The 26,884-nt window shown below is 40.8% G+C and overlaps 1 protein-coding gene across 13 annotated transcripts in view; it reads left to right on the top strand.

Annotated features, from left to right (window-relative positions):
• Positions 1-26,884, top strand: part of DMD (dystrophin) — a 1,205,254-nt gene that overhangs the window by 108,687 nt on the left and 1,069,683 nt on the right. For 2 of the 13 annotated variants that reach the window (XM_061453348.1, XM_061453338.1), the window contains exon 1: positions 958-1,519. The exons of 10 other annotated variants lie outside the window; for them this stretch is intronic. In XM_061453348.1, the coding sequence (XP_061309332.1) occupies positions 1,423-1,519 (97 nt within the window). In that variant the 5' untranslated portion in view covers positions 958-1,422. Of the gene's footprint in view, positions 1-956; positions 1,520-26,884 lie in introns of those variants that run through there. One more of the 13 variants, XM_061453362.1, reaches the window with a different exon arrangement.

Raw genomic sequence — 26,884 nt, 5'->3', positions numbered from 1 at the left:
AGCTTAACTGTGAGGATAGGAAATTGTGGGGGAGGAAGGGACTTCTGGGGTGGGGTTGTGTGTGCAAACCACAGAGAAGTCCAACACGTCTTACCTTAGTGAAAAAGTGAGGCTTAAGTAAAACTTTGTGAGCCTCTTGAGCCAGGAATATGAAAACTGGAGAGTTATGCTGAGCTGGCTGCACTGCAAGGCACTGTGCCCTTTCCCCTTCCTTCCTCCTCCTTTGCCACTGTGCAAATGCTGAGGAAGGAGTGATCATCATTGTGCTCTCCATCACGACTTCACTTAACAGGTTTTAGCCAGGCAGCTGCATATATTAAGTTCTTTCTTTTTTCTCTCTCAAGTATTCGAACTTTCCTATGTGGGGTTGGGGATGTTTATTCAGCTTATGAGCACGCAGATGCATTAAAGATGAAATGCCTTGACTCTGAACTACAGGCAGAAGTGGTGGGAGGAGATGCAGCTAATTTAACTTGGAGGTTGATTGATGTGAATATGTCAATTTCTATTAATATTCTTCTTAAATCAATGACGCAAGTGTGGTTTTTTTCCCCCCACCCCAACAGAAAATATAAATAGAAAGACAACAAAACAATCCTATCCTTTTAATTCACAATACTCAGAAGCAGATAAGGAAACTGTTGTTTAAGAGTGTCCTCCACAAGCTGGTGAAAAACAGCTTATGGTGGTGTTCTTGCCCCTTTAAGAATATCAAGATGCTCTAACATTGCTATCCACTCGCAGCTAAAATGCATAAAGCACAAAAAAGCAAGTCACCTACAAGTAGACCTAGATAAATTGCTTAAAAATGTTCCATTCCCTCATTAGACAGCCATTCATTGCGTGAAAGCAACTAAAGGTGTAGCTATAAAAGCCATGTTTAAAATGAAAGAGAGTTGAGAGTGTGAATGCACAGCACTGTTATTCAGAAGTAGCTTTCGAGCAGAGTTTCAACGGGAAGATGCTGTTTGGTTGGACACAAATCAGCAAATGTTTAGCTGAAGTGTGAATAATTCAAGCGTGCATGAAGAGGCGTGCTTTCTGAAGAGACAAAACGTGAGAATAAAAAAATTCTTCAAACATTTGCATCAGCCTTAGAGGACAATGCGAGCAGCAGGATTTGAAACAGATTTGCAGATGCACTCTTTTTAGACAGGGAGAATGCTCATTATATGCAAGATGCTTCTGTGGCTCATGTGTTTGCACGGAGGTAGAGGTTTGCAAGACTGACGTATCGGATAAAGTCAGAGTGGTTACCACACCGACGGTGTAGCAGCTGCATAATAAATGATGGAGAGAATCATGTTAGGCATGCCCACCTAACCTAACTTGAATCATGCGAAAGGGGAGCTGCTGGAATTCAAATAGACTTTCTGGTTCCCAGCAGTCGGCAGTAATAGAATGCTTTCAGGAAGATGACAGATGCAGGGGAAAGATGCTGTTTTGCACTATCTTGATTTGTTACGGCAGCCAACTTATTGGCATGATGGAGTGACAAGAAAAGCAGCTGGCATGGAAGGTAGGCTTATCAAAGCTATTGCATCATTATGAATGTAATTAGAAACTGACCATGACAAAGCATATGCTAGAATGAGCTGCCTCCTCTGGCAGAGGATTTGTTGCTGAGGTCTTGAAACTCTGAAAACAACATTCCTTGTGCAAAATGGATTTTGCAGTTTCATTTATGCTTGTGTTACCCTTTCTTTCCTGCTCGCCTCCAAGCTCCGGGAATCTCTTGCTTGAAAGAGAGTGTTGTGTTACGATGATACTGAAGAATAAAGTATTTTCTAAGTCTGTGAAGCCTCAGGTAGAGAGAAGCAAACATGCGAAACAAGACTAGGAAAGGCTCCCTTTGATTCACTAGCAGACTCTGATTGATGTATTGGCATATTCAGGAATTCTGAGGAAATGAAGATGCATGTACTGAATGCTTTGGTATAATGAAAAGATATTATTGCAGGTCTCTGCTTTATAGATAGTTGTGTTGTTTTGTTTTTTTTTTTCTGACAGGTTTTATTCTCCATTAGTTTTTAGCTCTTGATATTTATTCAGTTGTTCAGTATTATATAAAGAAAATACATCAGTATCTCCTACAGGGTTTCTCAACAACTCCGTCATCTGTTTCAGCTATTGAACTGTATTCACGTTTTGCCAACTTGATGCCTACCCAGCTGGTCTATCATTTCTCGCTTGATTACTGCTCTTAATTTCTCTGTATCAGCTTGTTTCAGACAGGATTTTGAAAGCTGTTAATGAGAAATGACAGTAACTGCTAAATTATTGAAAACTGGAGTATTCTGTTATTTTTGAAACATCAGAGAGCATTTTTATATGCATTTTATTAAATTCAGATTCTGTATTGCAGCAAGGTTATCATTTAATCACTGAATTTAGCTGTGAATACTTTAAACTATATGAGTCACAAGCATAACTTTCCACTGACTATTTTGAGAAAGTTTGAGAAAATTTACAGTTGCTTTCTTTGGTGTATGCATCATCTTAATATATGTTCCTTCCTCCTGTCCACTTCCTCCCTCCCTCTCTCTCCTACCGCCCTACCCTCCCCCAATATATACTCCCTCTTTGTCACAGTATCTGGTCATTAAGTGTATACTGTACATATTGAAATATTTTTTTATCACCACTAGGGTGGAAACACTAAGCAGCTCCGGACAGGTGATTTGAACAGGTTTAAAACAGACGTCAGCTCTATCGGAGTGGGTCACCCTCGATCTAAGAAGTAAAAGTGGTGATTTCTAAATGTAAGGCAGGATCTCTCTTTCCTTCCTCTTTGGAGTTGCAACAACCATTCAAACACTGCTTGGTAGCTTGCAGGAGATGATTATGTTAAATTATTTGCTTTATTTTGCCTTGCAAAATGCTTTTGTTCAATGTAAACTCCCTTATTCATCAGGTATATAATTTTTTCCAAGGTGATAAACAACAAATCTCTTGTCATATTAGATATTCATTTTTCTGATTTTATTTTAAATGATTTTGCAGTCTGAACTCTATGTAGTCTTGTCAAAAGGAGAACAGGCTATTAGACACTAAATGTTGCTGACTGAAGCTGTAACAGTTTGAGAAAGATAGATGCTTCTAGATACACAGCAGTGAACCAGCCTTAGAAAGTTTGAAGGTAAAGATCAATAAAACTGATATACCAATAGCTATTTTGAGCGTTTGCCTGTTTTGATCATCTCTGAGAGACATTGTAAATTATTTTGTAACTGCTGGGAGGGGAGATATACTTCTTAATGGAGAGGTTCACTACAGGGCTTGTATAGCCAAAAATAGTTCTGTAGTTTTGATGACAATAATAAAAAAATCTTTATTCTACTTCAAGGAAGTTCTGTTAAATTTAAAAATAATATTTCCTTGTTGTTGATGATGAAACCCTAGAGAGAATAACCCATATAAACAGCTTAAGTGCCATTCACCTTTTCAGGGTAGCAGTAAAACTGTTTTATATCGCGTGTGTTACTTTTATACCCCAGAAGCAGGTAGTCGCTCCTTGTCTCAAGAGTGTTGGCTGGCTATCGTCGGACAGTAGTTACTTAAAATGGTCTTTTCCTTGTGACACTGGTAAGCATAAATGCATGCTGCCTGTGGCCATCATCCAGCTGACAAGTGATTTTTATAGTTTGCCTCTGTTTTATCTATAGTACCTGGTTTTAGCTGTTTCACTGATGAATTAAGAAGACACTAGGTGGAGCTAGCTGTTGATTATAAATAGAGCTACAGTAATACAGGCCTGTTTAATGAGGAAGCCTCTGTATATAATGATGATTATTAAAAATAACAATTTAAAATGTTAAGCATTTAGTTGGACCTCAGCCATGAAATTCTAGATCTGGTGGCATTAGAAAAAAAACAATTTCTCCATTTTCCTTTTATTATTTTACAAGAAGGTAATCAAAGATGAAAAAATAATAAGGGAAAAGCATCTACATTCAACAAAGAGGACTAGGAAGCAAAAGAACGGAAATAGAAGTAGAAAAGAGGAGAGAAGCAGCTATAAGAGCCAGCAGATGTTTCCACTGTAGATACAAAATTGGATATCTGCATGTATTTGACTGTCTTTAGCCTGATGCACATAGATTTTCTATTATCCTTACATATAAATCCTTTTTCCATTCTGTCTTCCTGAATTAAATTGTAGAGCTGACATGTTTCAATTTATATATAGATGCAGGACCAGTGTTTTCAAATCTCATCTTGGAAGGGTGATCTAAAAGGTGTCCAAGGGCACAGGAAGTTATCACATGTTGGATGGCCATAATTAAGAAAAATATTAGGGGTTATTTATTGAGGGAGGTGGAAGCTGTTTGTATGTGCTCCTTCATATGATTCTGATTATTAATCCCTGTCGGGGATAAAAAAATACGTAGTCCTAGACAGTGTGATAATACAAGCAAAATACTTTCATTTCCACACAGATTTACAGCTCTGTACCACAGATATAGTATGTACATTAATTTGACAAAAAAGAGAGACAAATCAGGATTTATTTTGATACTTAGGTACATGAACTGAAGAGGACATCTTCATGTCCTCTGTTGAGTGAAGCACTTGCAGGTTCAGTCAATGCCTTGTTCTTCTTGCAGTGAAAGGGAATTGGAGTTGGGAGATGCTCAAGTCAGTGAGGAGAACTTGCCCAGGAGAGAACTGACAGCTGTCTGACACTCCAGAAGTAAAGTTTTGAAGACTAGAGATTAACCATTTTGAGCATTGTCCATAGAAACTTGAAATTTTATTTCTGATCTGGCAATGTGAGTTGGAACGGCCTTGTAAAGATGCTGGACAAAACCAAGTTGAGCTTGAACCTATTGCTTGTTAGCGGAGCCTTGCAAGAAAGCAGTGCTGCATCATCTACCTGAAGAGACCTTCTGGTTATGAGCTGCACAGTTGATGCTCAACGCCATGAGCGTGTGAGGAGGTCAGGTATAGTGCAGACAAAGTTTGTTAGTTTTCCAGATCATTCAGTGTTTTATTGAGGCTAGACCATGATTATTTTTTGTTGTTGCTGTTTTTAATGGATAGTTGTAACCAGAAACAAAGCCTTTGAAATGTGTTAGGATGTCAGTACTTCCACATCTGCTTCCCGTACAGTTTTGACTGCCAGCACCCCAGGATCTCTTTGCTTTGAATGAGCTCATCCTGATGTGTCCTGAATGTTTCTTCTGACAACAAGATGATGTGTGTAGTGTAGCAGCACTTGGCTTTCTGATGCTGGTCAGCTGCTGCTTCGCTCAGCTTGTGGTTCCTGCTGAACAAATTCTAGTTTAGAATTACCCACGGTGTGGGTAAGTGTTTGACCACCTTGGGAAAGGATCATGAGAAGCTGAGCCAGGAGAAGAAGGAAATGTACTCCTCCTCTCTATCACTAAGATCTGTCCATTGTAAACTTCACTGGAATGTGGAGGAGGGTAGGAGGAGGAAAAATGGCAGTGAAAAATGAGGAATGGAGGGGCTTCAGGTGTTCATGAGACTGTCATTTGATGTGGTCCAGTGTGAGATGAATTGGAACAAGATGATCTTAAGGTCTTTTCCAACCTTGATCATTCTGTGATTCTATGATTTTATAATCACTTTGCAAAAAACCTAAGGAAAGGCACATGTGGGAGTAAAGCTTGTCCAAGGGATATTATTGAGCATCTGGTTATGCACTGCCAAAAGCTTGCTACAAAGAAATATTACACCTAATCAAAATGTATTAATAGATTAAGCCTATTAACAAAGAAGGAAACATTTTTGTTCAAACTCTGTGGGTTTGTTTGTTTATTTTTACTGTGTGACAAAACTAAAATTGGTGAGGGATGTGTGTGTATGTATTTGATAATAAATGCTAAAGAGTATCCTTTCTCCCTACCCCAGATTAGGGTTATTTTTTCTCCAGAGGATTAAACCACCTATCCCTGAAATCACATAGTTTTAATCTCCATCGTAAATGCTGAGATTTCCAGAAGCTGCTAGTCGTTGCTGAGCACCGTGTTAACTTTCTGCTTGATGTTGGAAAGAGTGAAGGGCAGGGGAAGAAAACCTCTGTACAGTTGTTGGACTTTGGTCAGCAAAGACATGCAGAGAAAAGGCTGATGTTTTAGAAGTCTGATATATTAGTGCTTCCTCTTCTCATTCTGGTGAAATCAGAGTAGAAGATCGCTGCATTTGAATTGGAAGTAAGAAAGCCTCCAGATTGCTGCTTCACTGCTTGTCATAGTGGGTGGATATAGCCTGTCTACTTCCGAAACTGCAAGGTAGTTTAAGTGATTCCAAGTGATTCTTTGCAGAAATGAGGTTATGAATGCAGTTGTTGTGAAGTTCTTGCAGAAATGTCCTGAATGTGATACACCTAGTAATGCAGTCATGAAGAAGGGAGAGCTGAAATGGAGAGGTGAAAGAAGTGAAATCAGGGATCTACCATAAATGGGAGAAAAAACAAGTAATAATAGTTTTGCTTGCATCTTCTTTATTATTTTTTTTTAATTTATGATCTGAGCATCTGTACATCAGAATAAGGGTGCAAGGTGCACCTGTTCATAAAAATCAGGAACCTTCGTCTGCACTGCAGTTTCTTTAGTTTTTGTATCTTTAAAATAGATCTTAATCTTAAAAAAAAGAAAATCAGAAGAGTAAAACAAGATTAGGCACAGTGTTTTTCATTAGTATCCTTGAGTTACCCACCTTAGATTTTCATATTGAAACACTGTTCTTAACAATGTGTTTCTTTTATTTATGTATCCCTGAAGATATTGCGCATAGAGCAACTGGTACCCTGATACCCTGACTTGCTTGGTGAAGTCAGAAACAAGATGCTCAAATGGTCGGAGATATTTTTGGTTTTGACCAATGCTGAGAAAGATTCTTTTCATCCACTTGCTTCCCTCCCTTCCTCCCTCCCTCCCTCCTGCCTGTGTCTTGTCACAAGTGGGGAAAAGGAACCAGAAAAAATTAAAGCAGAATTTGAACAAAAACTAAGCTACTTGAAACTTGTGTTTTCTTAATCTATATCTAGTTTCACCTTCACCTCTGTGTCCTGATGCTTAAGAATAAAGAGCACGGAGAATTTCTTTTATAAGGTCAACTTCTTTCAGCTAACACACTAAGTAAAACCACCACGTGCTGTTTTCTCTAGACTTTCTTTTTATGAACAGCCTGTTATTTTTATATGGCTATTAAGTGTATGTTTTTGCAACAATTAATGCAAAGATTTTCTGACAAGATTCATATTTTTTTAACCATTTACATATTCCTACAGTATGTTTATATTTAACATGCCTTTATTTCCTCTTATTACAAAATAACATTTATAATGGGAACTCATGTGTAATTTTATACTAATGGTCCCAAATGATATTAAGTAATTATCCCCTAGGTACAAACGCCACTTTTTCAAAGGGCATACTGGAATATTCACCTATTTGTTTAAATGAAGGCTTTTGCCAAAGACCAGACTTTTCACTTTTGCAGTCCCAGGCTGCTTTTCATTTACTGTTGGTCTAGTATGAGATAAGGATTGTAAACACTGAAAAATGCAACCTGTGTGTTTGTAGTGAGTGCAGGCCCTGAATTATGACTGAATAAAATTTGATAGCAAGGCAGAAAAGTACAAAATAACTGCACATACATGGGAAATGTCATATCTCTATTTTTCCAAGACATAATGAATGGAATATTTTAAGATTGATGTTTTGGTGAAATAGTTTGAAATAGAATTGAAATACTCAGTGATTGAAGTTAAAATTATTAAGAATTTTAAGATGCGTATGATTTAATGTCTGTGATGACTCTCAGACAAGTAGTCAAATTACTAAGTGGCCTTGTTTTAGACTACCAAAAAGTGCAAGGGTTGTTTATTTTATGAATTAATTTGTTTCTTAGCAAAACATTTCAAAAACAATGAAATTAATTGCCAGCCCAGTTTATCTTGTGATTAAATCTTTGTATGCATGTGTCTCTTCAAATATTTCTTCAGAAGTGAAGAACAGAAAGCATGTCACAGATGTTGGTAAATCCCAGTAGCAAGTTATATTTATTCCTGGGCTCTGTTATTTTTCACGACTTCAGAAATAATAAATATTACGTAAATGATTAGCTGTGATACAACCTGAACCAAGATCAAACAAATCCTAAAACAGTTAGGGTTATGAAGAGAATCTCAGGCTACTAAATTAAGGATGTATCTAGGAGGCAGAAAATGAAAATGCTTGATGTACCTTGGCACCTTATGCAAACCAAAACCAGTACCACCACCTGAGCTAAGAATGCAGATCAGATATGGTTTGCTTCTGTCAGAGAAGCTATGCTTTAATTTTAGCAAGTAAAAAGCAGCAATACCTCATTGTCATAACACCTAATCCCACAGTTTTCTTACAGGCGCTGTTTGTTAAACTTTATAGACCTAAATGTGACTTCCAATCACCAGCATTAGGTAGAGCATTAGAGCAGATAATAAAGGTCCTGTAACTGTAGAGAACTGGTATGTTGCTGAAGAGTATCAATTAGGTTTATTCCACTGCAACAAGCAAATTAATTTTGCAGGAGTACTTTGTGAAACTGATATTTAGTGTGGGTTTCTGTTTTATGTGGCTGACCCATCAAATAAGCAGCAGCCCAAGCAGCTCTGTTGGGCTACATGTATCACATAGTTCCTTAGATCTGTCTAAGCCTAGGGAGCAGCACACTTATTAATTTATTACTATTTAATGCAAATATTTTATTATTGTGTGACAATAATGTATGTGGCACATGACAAAGCGCACAGAAAAGTGACTTCTTTGCTCTAGGGAATGATACATAATTAATGTGAAGGGTCTGCTTCATATCTTCAAAACCAGGCACAGAATGATGGCTGCTAACCTTGACCAGCTGTGAAGCTGTAATATACCCTAAGCAGAAATGGGATTGAATTTTGTGACCCTGACACATAACTTGAGGATTTTACACTGAATGATAATTGTGTCGCACAGAGATAAACCACCCATTGATGTCTCTGAGATGCCATGGAAACACAGAAGTATTAGTTGTTGCAGTGTCTGTGTGAGCCAGAAATAGGTGTGTCATTGGGAATCCTTCACAACCTGTACTTCAATAGAAATACTGAAACTGAACGAGTGGGAGAAAAAACATCTGCATTGAAAAAGAGAAAATATTAACTAGCCCTTAGATGTGGGAAAGGTAGAGGCGTCAACTTAGACAACCAGCTTATTCTGCTGTTGCATGAAGCAGCTTGTTGGTATCTGCCAGGTCAGGACCATAATATTTTTTACCTGAGCAACAATCTCAGGACAGTTGTATGGGTTATTGTAATTCAAGAGCGAAGACCTCAGCTATCTGTTTTTTGTTGCAGCATAGTTTTCTGGTTTAACACCTTGCCCTAGGATTTGTAGAAATACAAGAAAGCACAATAAAACTATTGAGGAGAGGTGTATCACTGCAGAAATCGTCAGTTTTATTTTGTTCTCTGGGATTTTATTTGGTTCCAGCTCTCTCAAGTGAGTTTAAAGGGAAAAGAAACTAATACTGGTACTGCTAAACAGATCCACGTTGACAAGACTGAAAAAGCAATTGTTTACCCCCGGCAGAGGTACAGGACTGGAAGCATTGGTCTCACCCAAATCAGCACTCCCGGGAGAGGCAGAGAGCGAACAATGGAGAGAGGTTTTGGGGGTGGTGATGCCTGTTTCTAAAGTGTGTGATTTGGTGCGGGTGGAAAGGTGAGGGGCTTCAGAGACTGCAGGGGTGACTTCTATCAGAAAAAGCTAGGGCTGCTCCTTATGGGACACAGTTGGTTGCAGCGACCTCTGATGGACCCACTGCAGGGCACAGCTGAGCCCCTCGGCCAAGGTGGGGGTGCCTTAGGGAAAGACTGTAAGGAAGGGAAAAGCACTGCCCTACAGGGACTGAGGTGGGGGAAAGTATGAAATGGCAGGAGGAAGATGGAGGAGGGGAGGAGGTGCTGCAGGTGCTGGAGGAGAGATTCCTCTACAACCCTTGGAGAGAAGACCATGCTGGAACAGGTATCTACATTAGGGATAGGCTGGAGAGTATGGAACTCTGTCTGGGGACAGATGATCAGTTAACAGAGCGTTTGTGGGTCAGGGTTAAAGGGAAAAAGCTATGGGAGAAGTTACTGTGGGGATCTGTTACAGACTGCCTGATCAAGGAGAACCTGCAGATGAAGCACTCTATAGACAGATAGGAAAAGCCTCACGCTCACAAGCCCTTGTTCTCATGGGTGACTTCAACCACCCTGACATCTGTTGAAATGACGGTATGGCCCGGCACAAGAAATCCAGGAGGTTCCTCGATTGTGTGGAAGACAACTTCCTTCTGCAAGTAATAGAGGAGCCAACAAGGAGAGGTGCCATGCTTGACCTCGTGCTCACCAACAGGGAAGGGCTGGTTGGAAATGTGATGCTCCAGGGCAGCCTTGGATGCAGCGATCACGAGATGGTCAAATTTGAGATCCTCAGGACAGTGAGAAGAGCGTGCAGCAAGCTCACTGCCCTGGACTTCAGAAGAGCAGACTTTGGCCTCTTCAGGAACCTGCTTAGGAAGGTTCCATGGGATATAGTCCTACAGGGCAGGGGGGCCCAAGACTGTTGGTTGATATTCAAGGATCACCTACTACAAGCTCAGGAGTGTTGCATCCCAACTAGAAGGAAGTGCAGCAGGAGGGCCAGGAGACCTCCTTGGATGGATAAGGAGCTGCTGAGGAAAATTCAAATGAAAAAAGAGGCTTACAAAAAGTGGAAGCAAGGACAGGTGGCATGGGAAGAGTACAGGGATGTTGTCTGAGAAGCTGGGGACCAGATTAGGAAAGCCAAGGTCCAGTTAGAATTAAACTTGGTTAGGGATGTTGAGGATAACAGGAAAGGATTCTATAGGTACGCAGCAAATATGGAACAGACTAGGGAGACCGTAGGCCCCCTCAGGAAGCTCTCGGGAGAACTGGCTACACAGGATTTGGAGAAGGCTGAGGTTCTTAGTCACTTCTTTGCCTCGGTCTTCACTGGCGAAGGCTCTCACCAAACCACCCAAGTCTTGGAAGGCAGACGCAGGGACTGTGAGAATGAAGACCTCGGGTCCGCTGTAGGAGAGGATCTGGTTTGAGACCATCTTAAAAATCTGAACGTGCACAAGTCCATAGGTCCTGATGAGATCCATCCGTGGGTCCTGAAGGAGCTGGCAAATGAAGTTGCTAAGCCACTGGCCATCATATTAGAAAAATCATGGCAGTCAGGTGATGTTCCCAATGACTGGAAAAAGGGAAATATAACCCCCATTTTCAAGAAGGGGAAAACGGATGACCCGGGGAATTACAGACCAGTCAGTCTCACCTCTGTGCCTGGCAAAATCTTGGAGCAGATTCTCCTGGAAGGCATGCATGAAAATCAACAAGGTGGTTGGTGACAGCCAGCACAGCTTCACTAAGGGGAAATCCTGCCTGACCAATTTGCTGGCCTTCTATGATGGGGCTACAGAGCTGATGGATAGGGGTAGAGCAGTTGATGTCATCTACCTGGACTTGTGTAAAGCGTTCGACACAACATCCTTGTCTCTAAATTGGAGAGGCATCAATTTGATGGATGGACCACTGGGTGGATAAAGAACTGGCTGGATGGCTGCATGAAAATAGTTGTGGTCAATGGCTCAATGTCCAGCTGGAGACCAGTAATGAGTGGTGTCCCTCAGGGGTCGGTGTTGGGACTGGTCTTGTTTAACATCTTCGTCACTGACATGGACAGTGGGATTGAGTGCGCCCTCAGCAAGTTTGCCGATGACACCAAGCTGTGTGGTTCGGTTGATACGCTGGAGGGAAGGAATGCCATCCAGAGGGACCTTGGCACACTTGTGAGGTGGGCTGATGCCAACCTCATGAAGTTTAACCATGCCAAGTGCAAGGTCCTGCACCTGGGTCGGAGCAATCCCAGGCACAGCTACAGGTTGGGCAGAGAAGAGATTCAGAGCAGCCCTGAGGAGAAGAAGGACTTGGGGGTGTTGGTCTATGAAAAAATGAACATGAGCCGGCAGTGTGCGCTTGCAGCCCAGAAAGGCAACTGTATCCTGGGCTGCATCAAAAGGAGCGTGACCAGCAGGTCGAAGGAGGTTATGCCGCCCCTCTACTCTGCTCTCGTGAGACCTCACTTGGAGTATTGTGTGTAGTTCTGGTGTCCTCAACATAAAAAAGACATGGAACTGTTGGAACAAGTCCAGAGAAGGGCCACGAGGATGATCAGGGGACTGGAGCACCTCCCATATGAAGACAGGCTGAGAAAGTTGGGGCTGTTCAGCCTGGAGAAGAGAAGGCTGCGTTGGAGACCTAATAGCAGCCTTCCAGTATCTGAAGGGGGCCTATAGGGATGCTGGGGAGGGACTCTTCATTAGGGACTGTAGTGACAGGACAAGGGGTAATGGGTTAAAACTTCAACAGGGGAAGTTTAGATTGGATATAAGGACAAAATTCTTTCCTGCTAGGGTGGTGAGGCACTGGAATAAGTTGCCCAGGGAGGTTGTGAATGCTCCATCCCTGGTAGTGTTCAAGACCTGGTTGGACGAGGCCTTGGGTGATACTGTTTAGTGCGAGGTGTCCCTGCCCATGGCAGGGGGGGTGGAACTTGATGATCTTAAGGTCCTTTCCAACACTAACCATTCTATGATTCTATGATTCTACATCGCAGCCTATGGAAGACCAGGTGGATGTCCCCTAAAGGAGGCTGCAGCCCATGAGGAGTCCACACAGGAGTGGAAAGTTCCTGAAGGGACAACCTGTGGGAGGACAGGGGAAAAGTGTGAAGAGGAAGAAGCATCAGTGAGCCTGTGGGATGACCTGTGCTGGAGCAGGGGAAAAGTGTGTGAAGAGGAAGGAGCATTAGAGAGGAGCTGTTGTGGTTGACCATATTCCCTGTCTCTTGGTGGGGGGGCCATGGGGCAGGATTTGGGAGTGAAGAAGAAAAGTAGAGCCTGTAGAAAAAAGGGTCATGGGGACAGGTGTTATTTTGATCTTTTTGACTTTGTTTCTCACCATCTAATTCCACTTTAAGTGACAATAGATTATTTTCCCCCATGTTAAGTCTGTTTTGCCCACAACAGTAACCGCTAAGAGATTTTTCTGTGTTTATGTTCACATAAGAGGTTTTTAGTCTTATTTTCTTCCCCTTCCTGTTGAGGAGAGGGAGTGAGGGAGCAGCTGGGTGGGTGTATGGATAGTTCCCAAGGTGGACCCACCACAGTGAGGTTAGACTGTTCCAAGGGAGCTTTCCAAATTGTCACAGGGCAATGACTCAAGGTCAGTCATTTTTAGGGATGACTGATATTAGAATGGATGGGTGTGGACCACATCTGATACTTGGTAAAAAAAGAAAGGTTGTAAAATGAAACCCCTCTCTGTTTAAAGCAGCAAGTCACTCCAGAGTATTATTGCAAGTTTAAAGGCACTGTAGATCGTGTGCACCTGAACTAAGATCAGGAGCTTGAGGAATTATATTTGAGCAACTTCAAGAATGCCTTGGCATAGCTAATACTTTTGTGTACCAGAGAGAGATGTAGTGGAATTTTTCCTAAGCTGCACTTATGACAAAACTTGAGTTTTAACCAATTCCAAGGGTGTTTCCATGCTTTTAACTACTTAAAAATGAAAGAGATTTGGTGGGGAAAAAAAAAGAAAAAAAAAAGGGTTGCAGCCTGTGGCTATGACAGGCCATCCATTCAGAAGGATAAAAAGAAGAGAGGAAAAACTTTATTGAAAAGATATGCCATAAAATTAATCACAGAAAATGTAATTTCTTTTATTAAAAGGAAAAAAAAACCAACAAAACAAGACAAAACAAAAGCCAAAACCAAACCAACCAACCGACCAACCCACTACTCAGTGGATGTTTGTGGCATTTGACAACACACTGGTAGTACAGATGTCATCTGTTGTTTCTAGCAGAGTTTGAAAAACAAAGAAAACCTATTTTACTCTATTTGGGTCATTTCATCATTCTGGGTTAATCAGCAGAGAGAAAATATGCTGTGTCCTCAGGCTGAGAAATGTCTTACTGGGCTGTTAGCAGATAGGGGAAGAGCTAGCTGTCATTAGCAGGATGTTGAAGGCTGTCTTACTGTAACAAGTTCTGTTCTGGAGGCTGTGTTCCTTTCCACGTTGCTGACATCATCCATGTTTAAAGCAATCCAGCTCAGTAAAAGTATTTTCTGTAAAAGCAAGGTTGTAAGCATGAAGAGTGAATGGAGGTAGGATGGGTTCAGTTCAGCGGTTTATTCCATTTAGGAGCCACTTTGGAACACCCAGCTGGAATCTTGTGTAGATGACATCTCAAGACAAACCCATTTAAAAATATTTATTTTGGGAGATGAATAAGGATCAGAAGATATTTTGTGGAGTGATCATTACCTTGGGACAATTTTGTCTTATTCGTTACTGATTTCAACCCTGATTTAGAATTCAAGTGTTTTAGAAATAAAAACCTTTGTTTACCACTGTCAGCTCTCAGAGCTTCAGCCATTCACAGTCTGACAACACCACCAGGCTTCTTCCTGCCTAGAAAGCTGCTGAAGTTCCTCTTCTAAGATGTCAATGGAAAATGGCAAAAGCCTTGTTTTAATTGTTGGGGTTGTAAGCCTTAAGAAGGAAGTGTAATTCAGCACAATGGAAATGTAAAGGGCTTTGGAAATGTGAAGAGGCACAGTTCCTTTCTCAGAGGCAAGACAGGTTATGTTACTTATTTTTATTTATTGGTCTTTGAATTGTACAGCAAGCCAGTGGTGGGTTTGGCCCACTTCTCACATCTGTGAGGGGGATGTTATTTCTGGCATCTCTATGTAGAAGTTAGAAAACAGAGTTAGACATCCATGTGAATATCAGAGTTCAGTGAATATACCTATGAAAATCCAGCTTTTCTTCGATATCTCTCCTGAAATGAATCTAGGGAGGAGGCAGCTAACTGGTTGGAAGGGACCAGGTTCATGTCTTCATCTGTTACTTGTGGAGGTCAGTCAAAGAGTATTTATGGAAGCCTGGCAGTACTTTCTCTCCTTATAACCAAAGAAATTAAATTATCCCAACCCATTACTGGAATAAAGTGTTAATCTTCACTGCAGATGCATTTTTAGATAAGAACTGGGACTCTTCTTTGTACACTTTGGCATGATGCTTAGCACCTGTAAGTCATTTGTCTTGCTTATTATGCTTGCAAGTAGACTGTAATAGTCATATTCTGTGTAGTAAGTAATGAGCCCCATTGCTCAAGAACGGCATAAGAAATATGCAATGAATTATTACAAAACTTGAAAATTCAGTAAGGGAAAGCTCATCTATACATGAAGCAGGATTAATTTCATTAATCACATTCTTCTATTACTGTAGTGTCCTAAATGTTGACTTCCGCATTAAGAAATTTACTGATGTTCACATGGAACCTCCTATGCTCCAGTTTACACCCACTGCCCCTTGTCCTATCACTGGACATCACTGAAAAAAGAACTAGCTCCATCATCCTGACACTCACCCTTTACATATCTGTAAACATTGATGAGGTCACCCCTCAGTCTCCTCTTCTCCAAGCTAAAGAGTCCCAGCTCCCTCAGCCTCTCCTCATAAGGGAGATGTTCCACTCCCTTAATCATCTTTGTAGCTCTGCACTGGACTCTTTCAAGCAATTCCCTGTCCTTCTTGAACTGAGGGGGCCAGAACTGGACACAATATTCCAGATGCGGCCTCACCAAGGCAGAGTAGAGGGGGAGAAGAACCTCTCTTGGCCTACTACCCACACCCTTTCTAATGCACCCTAGGATGCCATTGGCCTTCTTGGCCACAAGGGCACATTGCTGGCTCATGGTCATCCTCCTATCCACCAGGACCCCCAGGTCCCTTTCCCCTTCACTACTGTCCAGCAGGTCAGCCCCCACCCTGTACTGGTACATGGGCTTGTTCTTCCCCAGATGCAAGACTCTACACTTGTCCTTGTTGAATTTCATCAAGTTCCTCTGCGCCCAACTCTCCAGCCTGTCCAGGTCTGGCTGAATGGCAACACAGCCTTCTGGTGTGTCAGCCACTCCTCCCAGTTTAGTATCATCAGCAAACTTGCTGAGGGTACATTCAGTACTACTCTTTCAAGAACAGAGTAGGGCTTTAAGTACCTAATTTACGCTAGAATAGGTCTGAAGCAGCAAGATACTTATTTTTCCTGGCAAGAGAAGAAGGGGTGGGGTAAGACACACCTGAAATTAAACATTCAGTAATTTTGTAATCACTGCTTGAAGATCGTTGAGTCCCTTAAGAGTAGAGAGCCAGGAAAAAAGTTACATGTGGAAAAGTTACTTAGGTCTAAAGAGCACATCAAAGGGGTCCATTTTTTTGTATATTCAGAAAAGGGCTGTTTTTCTCTAAGCATTTCAAATGATTCTTGGTATGGTGCTCTCATGGTGCATGCATTCAGCTCAGAGAAAAAAAAAAAAAAAAAAAACCAAAAAAAAAAAAGGGCGATTCAAGCCCTCACAGATTTGCTCCCTTGTAATCCTATTTACAGCCATTTAAGATCAAATCTGAAGTTTAATATTAAAATAAATGTTGTTAACCCTGGAAAGTAAACAGCACAAGAGTGGTTGAGCTTTTCCCCTCAGGATAGTGGATAGGAAAAGAGAGAAAAACCTTGGATAAAATAATTAAGAGAATTAATTGGTTCCTTTTACTTGTGTTTCTGAACACTGAGAATTACATCTCCTCCAGGGTAATGGTCCTCGGAATTCAGATTTTATATTGTTGGAAAACACTTTATGCATATATTCGGGGAGGTTAACTGCAAAAGAGTGTTGACAGGAAACCATTCCCAGACAGGGAGACACTGTGCCACGCTGAAACACGTGCATACGATTGCTGAAAATGTTACAGATAACTGTACAAAGAAGCTTTGTATCTCATGCATAGTGTCCGAATGTCATGACGTGCATCATTGGAAACCAGTGCGCTCTGCTCAGGTCTATTTGGGAGCATAAAAGCGATTGGCCACTGTTGTGGTTTAAACCCAGTCAGGTAATTCGTTCGCTCACTTTCCCCCCTTTCTTGCCCTCCCCCTGCTCTCGGAGGGACGGAGAGGAGAATCGAAAAGAATGCAACTCCCACGGGTTGAGATAAGAACAGTTTAGTAACTAAGGTATAACACAAATCACTACTGCTACCACCAATGATAATAATGATAAAGGAAATAACAAGGGAAGACAATACAACACCTCACCACCAGCTGACCGATAACTCGCCCCCAAGCCCGACCAAGCTCCGACCGATACCTCCTCCAACCCTGCAGTCTCCCAGCCGTTCCGGCTAACTCCCAGTTACATCCTGGGCATGACGTGCTGTGGTATGGAATACCTCTTTGGTCAGTTTGGGTCAGGTGTCCTGTCTCTGCTTCCTCCTGGCTTCCCCTCCTCCCTGGCAGAGCATGAGGCTCACAAAGTCCTTGGCCAAACCAAAACATCTCTATCAGCTCTGTTCCCGAGCCGAAAGTCAAAACACTGCACTGCACCAGCTACCAAGGAGGAGAAACATGACTGCTACTGCTGAACCCAGGACAGCCACTTTTTCACAGAGGAAGCACCTCGAGCCCATCTAAATTTTTATCCCCCTTTGTAACCTCTCAAGTGGTAGAAACCATAAGTTCACTTTCTAAATCTTTTGTCTGTTAAGGTTTATAGAAATCAGTGGTGGAATACCTAGATGTTTTCCCCAGGAACTGATGTTTTAGTGAGAATGCTAGAGCAAGTATGTTTTCTGTCTTTTATCAAGTTCTCTTAAAATGTGAGAACAAGAATGTACCCAGGGAAACTGAAACACAATTCCTTGAGAAAAGAGAACCATTCTTACAGTGCCTGTTTTGTCTTTGAAGCTCATTAGGTGTGAAGTAAAAAAGGAGTCACAACTGCAGAGTTTCAGAAGGTGCATTTACATTCAAAGTTTAACTGACAAAATCAGTTCATTCAGCAATTACTTGACTTTTTTTCATCCCTTTGCCATCATTTGGATAGTTGACATCTATCCTCTGGTCAATCTTATAAAAGCTAATGTGTTTAAATCAGTGAACAATCTGCAAAACAGGAACACTTTATTTTTAGGGCTTGTATAAGAGAGTTGTTTAAGGATCCTGTGGCCTTTCTAAAATACCTACATGAAATCAGTTTTACTTATTTTAGTATAATTATTTCATTTTATTAATCAATGATTAACATTTTTTAAAGGGAAGATGTAGGAAATTCTTTCCTGTCAGGGTGGTGAGGCACTGGAATAGGTTGCCCAGGGAGGCTGTGATTGCTCCATCCCTGGCAGTGTTCAAGACCAGGTTGGGTGAGGCCTTGAGTGGTATGGTTTAGTGTTAAGTGTCCCTGCCCATGGCGGGGGGGTTGGAACTAGATGATCTTAAGGTCCTTTCCAGCCCTAACTATTCTATGATGTACTTCTTTGTTCTCTTTCATGTTATTTTCTTTTCACCTTTCTTTTTACTTTTTAATATTTGTTACATCTTCCTTGCACTATGACTCCTTTTTTATTTGCTATCTGCACTGTATCTTATGATGCCTGTAGGTAATATTCAAGATTGAAGGTGCCAGTAGTTAATACTTATGTTAAACTTAATGCATATTGTTCTCTAGCAATGTAAGAGGAATTGTTTGGTTGTTGAAGCTCTCAGGTAAAAGCTAAAGTGACATACCTATTTCATGCATCACATCAATTTATTTTGCATGCCACTGTCATCCTGCCTGAAGCTATGCAAGATTAGATTCAGGCCATGAAAAACAAAGAGGACAGGTATGTTGCTGCCACTTTGACCTGGGTGTATCTCATTGAGTCTTCTGTCACATATTCTTAAACTGGAAAAAAAAACAGTGGGTGTGAATTTGACCACCTCACAGACATACTCAGTAGCTGTGGTAGTGTTTGCTGTTATGTAGCACTGACCAGTCTTCACATCCTACCGACTCTGTTATTAATATAATTGCTGAAAATGAATATTTTCTTAACTGTTGGACTTACTTCATGTCTTTCCTAATATACACTGAACCACCTCCTCCTCAGCCCCAGTTGCCAACATCCTGGCTGCAATTACCCCTGCAGGAGCGTTGTCTAGCAAAAAGACAACCCTAACTGAACATATTATTTTGCCCTTCAGAAAAATGTAGCTGTATTTTGAGCCTTCATGCATGTTTTCACACAGAGGTAGTTGTTAAAAAGGGAAAGAAGGTTTCTTTGGATTTATATTCCTGAAGACCTTGTGGTGTTTTGTTTTTTTTTTCCCCACATTCAGAAGATACCTTGTCTACTTTTGATGTAAGTTTTTTTTAGTATTGCTGAGGAGCCTGTGGGTCATGGTGTCATATTCTCTCAGCTTAATCTGCTGTTACTTAGGTTGATGAAGTTTGTGGCTCTGGGTTTGTGATTCACTTTGACATATGGCCACTTCTGCAGCAGAGGCCAAAGGTGACTTTATCCACTCCACCCGAGATGTTCTTGAAACACATTTTACTCTTCCAGTGACATAGCCACAGAATTCTGCAAGTCAGACAATTTTGTCTGTCTCTGTCTCCTCGTAGGAGCATGGATTTACAGCCTCCAATTTATTCTTCTCACTGTCTGGTGAAGTTCCAGAAAGCTTGTCTAAACTTGATAGAACAGAGGAAATTTCTTTTTTATATGGAGGTTTTGGAAGTTTGGAGAAACAAATAAGGAAACATTTATATGAACAAACCTATGCATGGGCACATGTATTTCCTCTTCTAATGAGATAATTGTATTTCACATTACACTAGAGTCTCATCTTGGAAGGAGTCTAGGTGGTTTGCAAATATGAGTAGATTTTGTGCATAGCAATGTACAGGTGGGTATTATCACTGTTCCAGAAATGGAAAATAGCACAGTGAGATTTAGTGAGCCAGTGGTTGTAGAAGAAACTCATCTCAGTCAGAGGAACAGAATTTCTGGCTGATTTTGTATCTTGTTTCCTTCTAGAATACTCTACTAAAGAGTGAGAGGAATAAGATTTGGAAACTCCGCTGCTTTTCGTGCCTACTTCATATTCCTTTGCTGCTCCTGTGAATACAAACTAGCTAGAACCTTACTAATTTTTTCAGCTTTTGCCTCTGCTTGAGTTTCCTTAACATCATAAAATGTAGCTCATCTTTGCAAAGTTTAACTGAAGCCTGTTCTCTTTATCTTAATTCTTCTAAAGTGACGCAAAAGGAGATGCCATGTTCCTGCAAGCTATTGCCAATCAAAATATAGGTTTATTGGGATCTGCCTTTTGTTCCAGCTTTTGCATCCTCTGAACTAGAGGATATGCTCAACTCTCTAAACAAAAACTTTCAACTTTTATTAGAGGTCCGCACATTGTACTCTGTCTTTTGACGAAGAACAAATCAAGGTTTTAATCTTGATTGGCCTTCAACAAGTACACAGAAGCCTGCAGTCTCCCCAGGCGGCTTAATCTTCCTTCCCTCTTTCTTCAGTTTACCTGTCAGTCCATTTCAGAGGAATTTGGAAAGGAAAAGGCTGAGATTTGCTGGTACTTCAAGAAAAGGATTCCTGGTTTGCATATTTCAAAGCCTGGGATTTTGAATGGTTGTCATTGATAGGGTAGACAAAGGTGTTATTTGTCTTCTTCTACTCAAAGCAGCAGGAGAGCAGATGCTAGTAGGAACGATGCTAATAATCTACAGTAGGAACGACAGTGCATCCAGCAGGAAAGATCCCTGGCTCACCATGTTTTCAACTGCTTTAGGGCACAACTACAGTGTGCAGTGAAGAGAGACAGTGATGAGCCAAATCTGGAACTGGAAACTGTTTAGCTGTATTGCATGGGGTAATGATGTTTCCAGGCCTGCAGACTCCTGCAAGGTGCTGCTAAGGATTTGTCAGATGATCAAAGGAAACAAGAGGGAGGAAAAAAATCCCAAGAAAGTGCTGTGGAAAATTCATCAAAACATGTGTGTGCGTGCATGTGTATAAGTGTACATGCATACACGTTCACAGGGAGACAGATAATTGACAGCCTATTGTAGTCATAATACTCTCCATTTTTCTGCCTAGACCGCTTTAAATTTAGTGACCTTGTAATGATTTTAATTTAGTTTGAGGCTAAAAAATTAACTGGAAAGCTGTCATCACAAGTCTAGTAATAAATACAATCTCCAATGCAATACACTTGTTAATTTCTGCTATTGCCTCAAGTTGAAAGTAAACAAAAGCGACTCCTTTTAAAGCTCAGTTTCTTCCCAAACTGGCAACAATCACAAATGCAGGAACAGAACTGAATGTGTTTATGGCAGTCATGGTAATTATGGAACGCAAGATTAATCTAGCCAGGGAAGATAAATATTTTGGTATTCTCTACAGTGATAAACTGACTTTGGAATGCAGCCTGGCAGAGTGTCAGATGAAATTTGATTTTTCTAGCTATACATAGCTCACAACAGGCCACTGTAATATTTGTTGAGTCTAAATGTCCTGAGAACCTCATGTTGTCTTTGTAGCTTGGGTAGTTATTCTTTTGTAATATTTTATGGAAAAGTCTATAGCTTTAATGCTGAAAACAGGTAAAAGTCTTTGAAAGATGCTAGAAATAGGAGACTGTCTTGAGCTGTAGAGCATGGTTTCTGTTGTAAGTGTGAATTAGTTCTTTCTCAAAGGCCATGTATTCCATGTCTGTCTGCATAATTGAGTTTCACTGGTATTGTATAACATGCTCTGTGTTATTAGAAAATAAATAAAATTCTTCTGGGGGCAAGATCAGATTTGTCTGAGCTGTGGTTGATTGGCACAAAGCCAGGCTAAATGTATATAATTTGTGAAGAAAAATACTGTTATCTTTCCCATAAATTGTGGAGACAGAAAAGATGATATGATGGTGGAGAAATCAGAACAGTTGCTAAATATTTGCTGATCTTGTTTTCTGTGTCACTGAAATACTTTTGACAAGTACCTGCTCTCTGTAAGTTTCTAGTGATGTCCTCTGTACATGGAGAGAAACTTAAGAATGATGTTTATTCATTTTCTTAACTAAATAAAAAGCCCTTCAAGGGGCTCCCTTCAAGGAAAGTCTTCAGTCATTTCAGTAAGTTACGTAATTTTTGGTTTAGGTCTTCAACCTTTGCAGTCAGTCTCTGGTGCTGAATTTGCCTTCTGTAATGCGCTCTTCTGAGTTATATAGTTCATGGATCTGCAGTGTAAGTGCAGGAAGGGGCTCACGGTAGCACTATGTTCTTCTCATGATATCTGTCAGCCTCTCAGTATGAATCAGAGTTTAGGGAGTACCATTAGGTCGTTCAGTCAGACCTCCTGTAAACAACAGACCATTGCATTTCACATAGGTATCCCTTTGTTGATCCTCATAACTTCTGTTTGGCTGAAGTGTACCTCCCCAAAAGACATGCAGGAAGACAACAAAAAATGCAGTATGCATTTGGCAGTGTGTTTGAACCAGTTAATTGCCCTTTCTAAGAAAATATGCCTTCCACAGCTGAAAGCTTGCCTCAGTCTTTCAGCTCAGTCAGCTGGGACACTGTGCTACCTCTCACTACAAATCTTCCTATTCTCAATTTTTTAACTTGACTTTGCTTCGCTTCATCCATTCATTGACTTTGTCAATTGAAGTGTTGGTTCAGATTGCAATTTCTCCATATGCCTGGCCAACACTTTCCTGTGATCTCTCCATAAGTACATTTCCCGTGTGTGTTTTTGTTCTACAAATGTGTATTTGCCTGGTTTACATTCCTTTAGAGTGGATTACTACTTCTCCCCTGCAGTCACTTTGTGTCAGCTACACAGTGACTAGCGCCTTTCACCTCCTCTTCAGCTGTGCATAAATACTCTGCCATTCTTGAACTTAGTCCTGTGATGGCATACTGGCACTTTCAATTATAATAAAATGAAAGACTTGGTATTTGACACATGCTTTTGTAACTGGTACTTGGAAATAATTTTTCATAAGCCGTGACCTGTTACTGATTGAAGTGATTAGAAACAACTCTTTCCAATAACTATTTTCTTTTGAGGAGAGAATGGAATTGGAAGGGTTTGTGATGACAGAAAATCTGAATTGCCTTATTTCTTAATGAAGGTTACAATTCCTAAAAAGACAAACAGTTGTTATTTTTTTGAAAGTTATACTTCAGGTATTGGTCTTGGATTAACAACCCCATTGTCTTCTCTGGCTCTTCCAGTGTCTGTCTGTGCTTCAGCTTAAGTCTCCCTCCACCTTCTGAGGCATAATCAAGTCATTATGCTTTTGAACTTCATTCATAGATGAATGAAGGCAATATGGCAGATGAATATGGCAAGCCTCTTACATTCTTATTTTCCCTTCATTCCATGTATTACATGTTGCATTTTTAATTTCTTACTGCAATAACACATTGTTGAAGAGCGTATTTTTGAAATAGTTTCTTCAACTTCGGATAATTATCCCTTTTGAAGCACTGTGTGTATTTACTCACTACTGGTGGCCACTTTTCTCTCTTGGGTTTTTTTTTTCTCTCACATCCCAGTGGGAAGTGAAAGATGGGAGGTGCATGGATGGTCTGTGTTGGACATAGACTTGATTAATGAGAGACTTGATTAATGAGTTTTTATTTTACCACCCTAGCATACATGTTTCAAGTAGGTAAATGCATTAACACTTACAGGTTTTTTTAATAATTAATAATAATTTTATTAATAATTTAAAGCCCCCATTACTGTTACTATAATATGCAGCTTGTTGACCAGTACTTCTGCTAATGACTGGGCATTTACTTTAAGAAAATACTGGCAAATTATGTCACTGATTTCTGAGAGCTAAAGGGCTAATAGAGTTAATATTATTGTTTGCTTTACTTCTCCTAGAATTTGTTTTGAATTTTATTACTGCCCTGAACAGTTTTGAGATCAAAGTTTACTTGCTGCTGCTCAGAGTTCATGTTGAATCTTAATTCAGCAAAACCCCTGAGTATTTGAAAACTTGATGTATCCCTGAACTTTGACTTGAGTGCATACTGCTTTTCTTTCTTAGGCAGAATTTTTTGTGCTGAGGCACTTAGGTTTGTAGAGTTTATAAACCCTACAAGACAGCCTTGCTTCTCAGAAGCTATAAGCTGTACAGCATCCACTTTGGCAATAATTTTTCATTCATGCTTTCAATTGTCCAAATAATTGTCTCTTAAATTCACAGTGTAATAATGCAGTATGTAATGAAGTCTGCTTTGATATGATGGTCAGAATGTGCTTAGAAATCATTTAAGCATTCTAGATGATTGAAAGTGTTAGCAGAGCCTTTTGTGCTAACTCTGTCTCTTAGAGGATGTGTATGGGAAGTCCTGATTTAAAAATACTCCTCCCAGCTATGTTCTTGGTAGTAAGGGTGTTGCCTCAGCAAGTGTTGGCTGTGAAAGTCAGTACAGAGTTGGGCCACATTAAACCAGAAGCAGCTTACCAAGTTCCGAGAAGTGATTCAGATCTTACTAGTGCAGGTATTGTGTGACGTTGAAGCTGACGGATTATTTACTTTTTTTTTGGAGAAAACAAATTTTGGTTTGTTTGTTTTTTTTTTGAGCAAGTATAGGATCGGTTTTAGGCAGCAGCCTTTGTTAAAGGTCAGAGGTCTCTTTGGACATAAGCTTCTGCCAGAGACACCACTGAAAACAAGTATCATTTGGGGGAGAACTTCAAAAAGACCTGTTTATATGCCATCAAGCCTCTCAACTCCACATAAGCCTTTTTAGGCCCCTGTTGAATTTAAGCATGGTTATTACCAATTACGTAAGCTTCTTCCTGTATTGTCTTTTGCAGGCAAAACAAGCTCCCTCTGTCAGTGCAGATTTGCAAGCTCCAGACACACTAAAAACTGGGTGTGCTATAACACTATGATAAACTCATAGCTCTTAGTAGATTCTTTTCTTTTTTTTTTTTTTTTTCTATAACTAGCTTTGGAGTTTAATAGCTCACCTATTCATCACAGCCATACAAGTTGCATTTGGCTCAGGACATTGGCAGAGCAAGTTTTCATGTGCTTGAAGAGCTGGCAGCGGGAGTTTGTGTTTTCCTTGGGAAGACTGTGCCAATATATGTCAAGAAAGTGAGTGTCCTTGAGCTCTGCTTGTCAGTGGTAAGGAAAAAACAGATTAATTCAAAGACAGGTTTACTGACTGCAAAGGCCAGTATGGGTCATTCCTGAATATTAGTTCTTGTCAGAGAAGAGACTTGGAAATTTCTCCTAATAAGAAGTGAGGTAAAGGGAGGGAATGGCTCAAAGAGGATAGAAGATTGAGAGGTGAGGGTGGGTGAATTAAAACTAAAATTACCGTAAAGAAGAATATGAGAGTGGTGAAGAGACAGCCTCAGCTAGGGGTTACTTTTCCAGCCATGGGTAGAATGTGCTTTTGGGAAGTCTGCATCTGGGAATGTCACCATCCACACAGAAGCCGACATCATGGTATGTTCTGTGAATTTCAAGCACGTGTAAGGCAGAGGGAAAGGTATCTTATTCCAAATTACCCCGAAGCCCCAGAAGAGTAAAACTATTTCTTGAATATAACATGTAATATGAGTGTCTCAAAAGACTTCCACTGGCAAAATAGCCACCAAATGGAGACCTTCTCTCTAATAATTCATCTTCCTTTAACTGCAGCTGCTCCAGGGGCCAGATATAGAATGATTACATTATAAATATCAGGTTTCCAGGGTAGACCAATGGTAAGCTAAAATGTCAGTTTGTCTAGCGCAAACACTTGACATATGTTGAGCTGAATAGGTTGTAATGAGGTTGGAGACTGTCTATTTGCTCCTGGTCATCTCTCTTTAGAATTTTTTTCTGGGTACACACTTGACAGGGAGTAGATGGCTGGCACTATTTCATCTCCCCTCTTCAGAAAACATTCACTGATTTAATGCGCAGGGAGCTGAACTGCTAATGCTCTGTGTGAACTTGTCTAGTGGCCGAACTGTCAGAATGATTCTACTGTGGCTTTAATGAACTAGGTGTGAGGCCAGTTACACCCTATAAAAGCTGTAATGGTTAATTAAATTGTAGCTCGTTCTTCAGTCAGACCTGAACGTTACTGAAATACTAGGCAGATATCTGAAAGTGAAAATGAGACTGAAACACACAAGGCTTCTTTTTATTCCTAGATACTTTGCTTTATTATGTCCAGATGAGGTAAGCAACTGAATAAATTCTAGAACATTTCCTTTTTAAGAGACAGGGATCTTACTTAATGATCACCAACCTGCCCCTTTCATTCCTGTTTCTAATGCACCATCACTTCCACCCTTCTCACATCAAAGACAAGATGAAAATGGCACCCTACAGAGATCATGAACGCTGCTCTAAAAGTGCCAGCAGTGAGAGGTTGATTTTCAGTTTAATACGCAGCCTGCAAGCAGTGACTGCCTGATTCCTGCCCTCCCCCACCATCTCTTCTCTCCAGGGACGCAGGTGGCTGTGGCAGTGCTGCAGTCCCGTGTTTACCTGGTATGTTTGTCTCCTTCACTGGCTGTGGTAGCTGGATGCTGGGGTGAGAGTGTGGGGGACCACAATTACCTCATTTTAGCCGATTCGTATTTCAGTGTCTGAGCTGTGCCTGGTGCCTGCAAGGGAAGACACATGCTAACAGCTTGTGGAGGGGTGAGGTTTTTTTTTGCAGTTCTGTCTGGTCATGGCTTCCTCTTTGCCTGGGGGCCAGGTGTTACAGAAGCATCACATCTGGGCAGAAGGGCCTGGGAGAAAGAAGCATTTTCCTCCCTGCCCCGGGGTCAGACCACCATCTGCTGGGAGAGAGAAGGAGTACTGCCAGTGCAGCGCAGAGAATGCACAGGTGTGCTGAGAAAATACCTGAGGGAAAGGTGGATCCTGCCTGACTTCAG

Source organism: Pezoporus flaviventris, unplaced genomic scaffold (genome assembly GCF_033815535.1).
Source record: "Pezoporus flaviventris isolate CSIRO_AGI_PZ_B2104156 unplaced genomic scaffold, CSIRO_AGI_Pfla_v1 ptg000015l, whole genome shotgun sequence".
Taxonomy (NCBI): domain Eukaryota; kingdom Metazoa; phylum Chordata; class Aves; order Psittaciformes; family Psittacidae; genus Pezoporus; species Pezoporus flaviventris.
The sequence above is the reverse complement of the archived record's forward strand: the minus strand, read 5'-3'. Positions and strand labels throughout refer to the sequence as shown.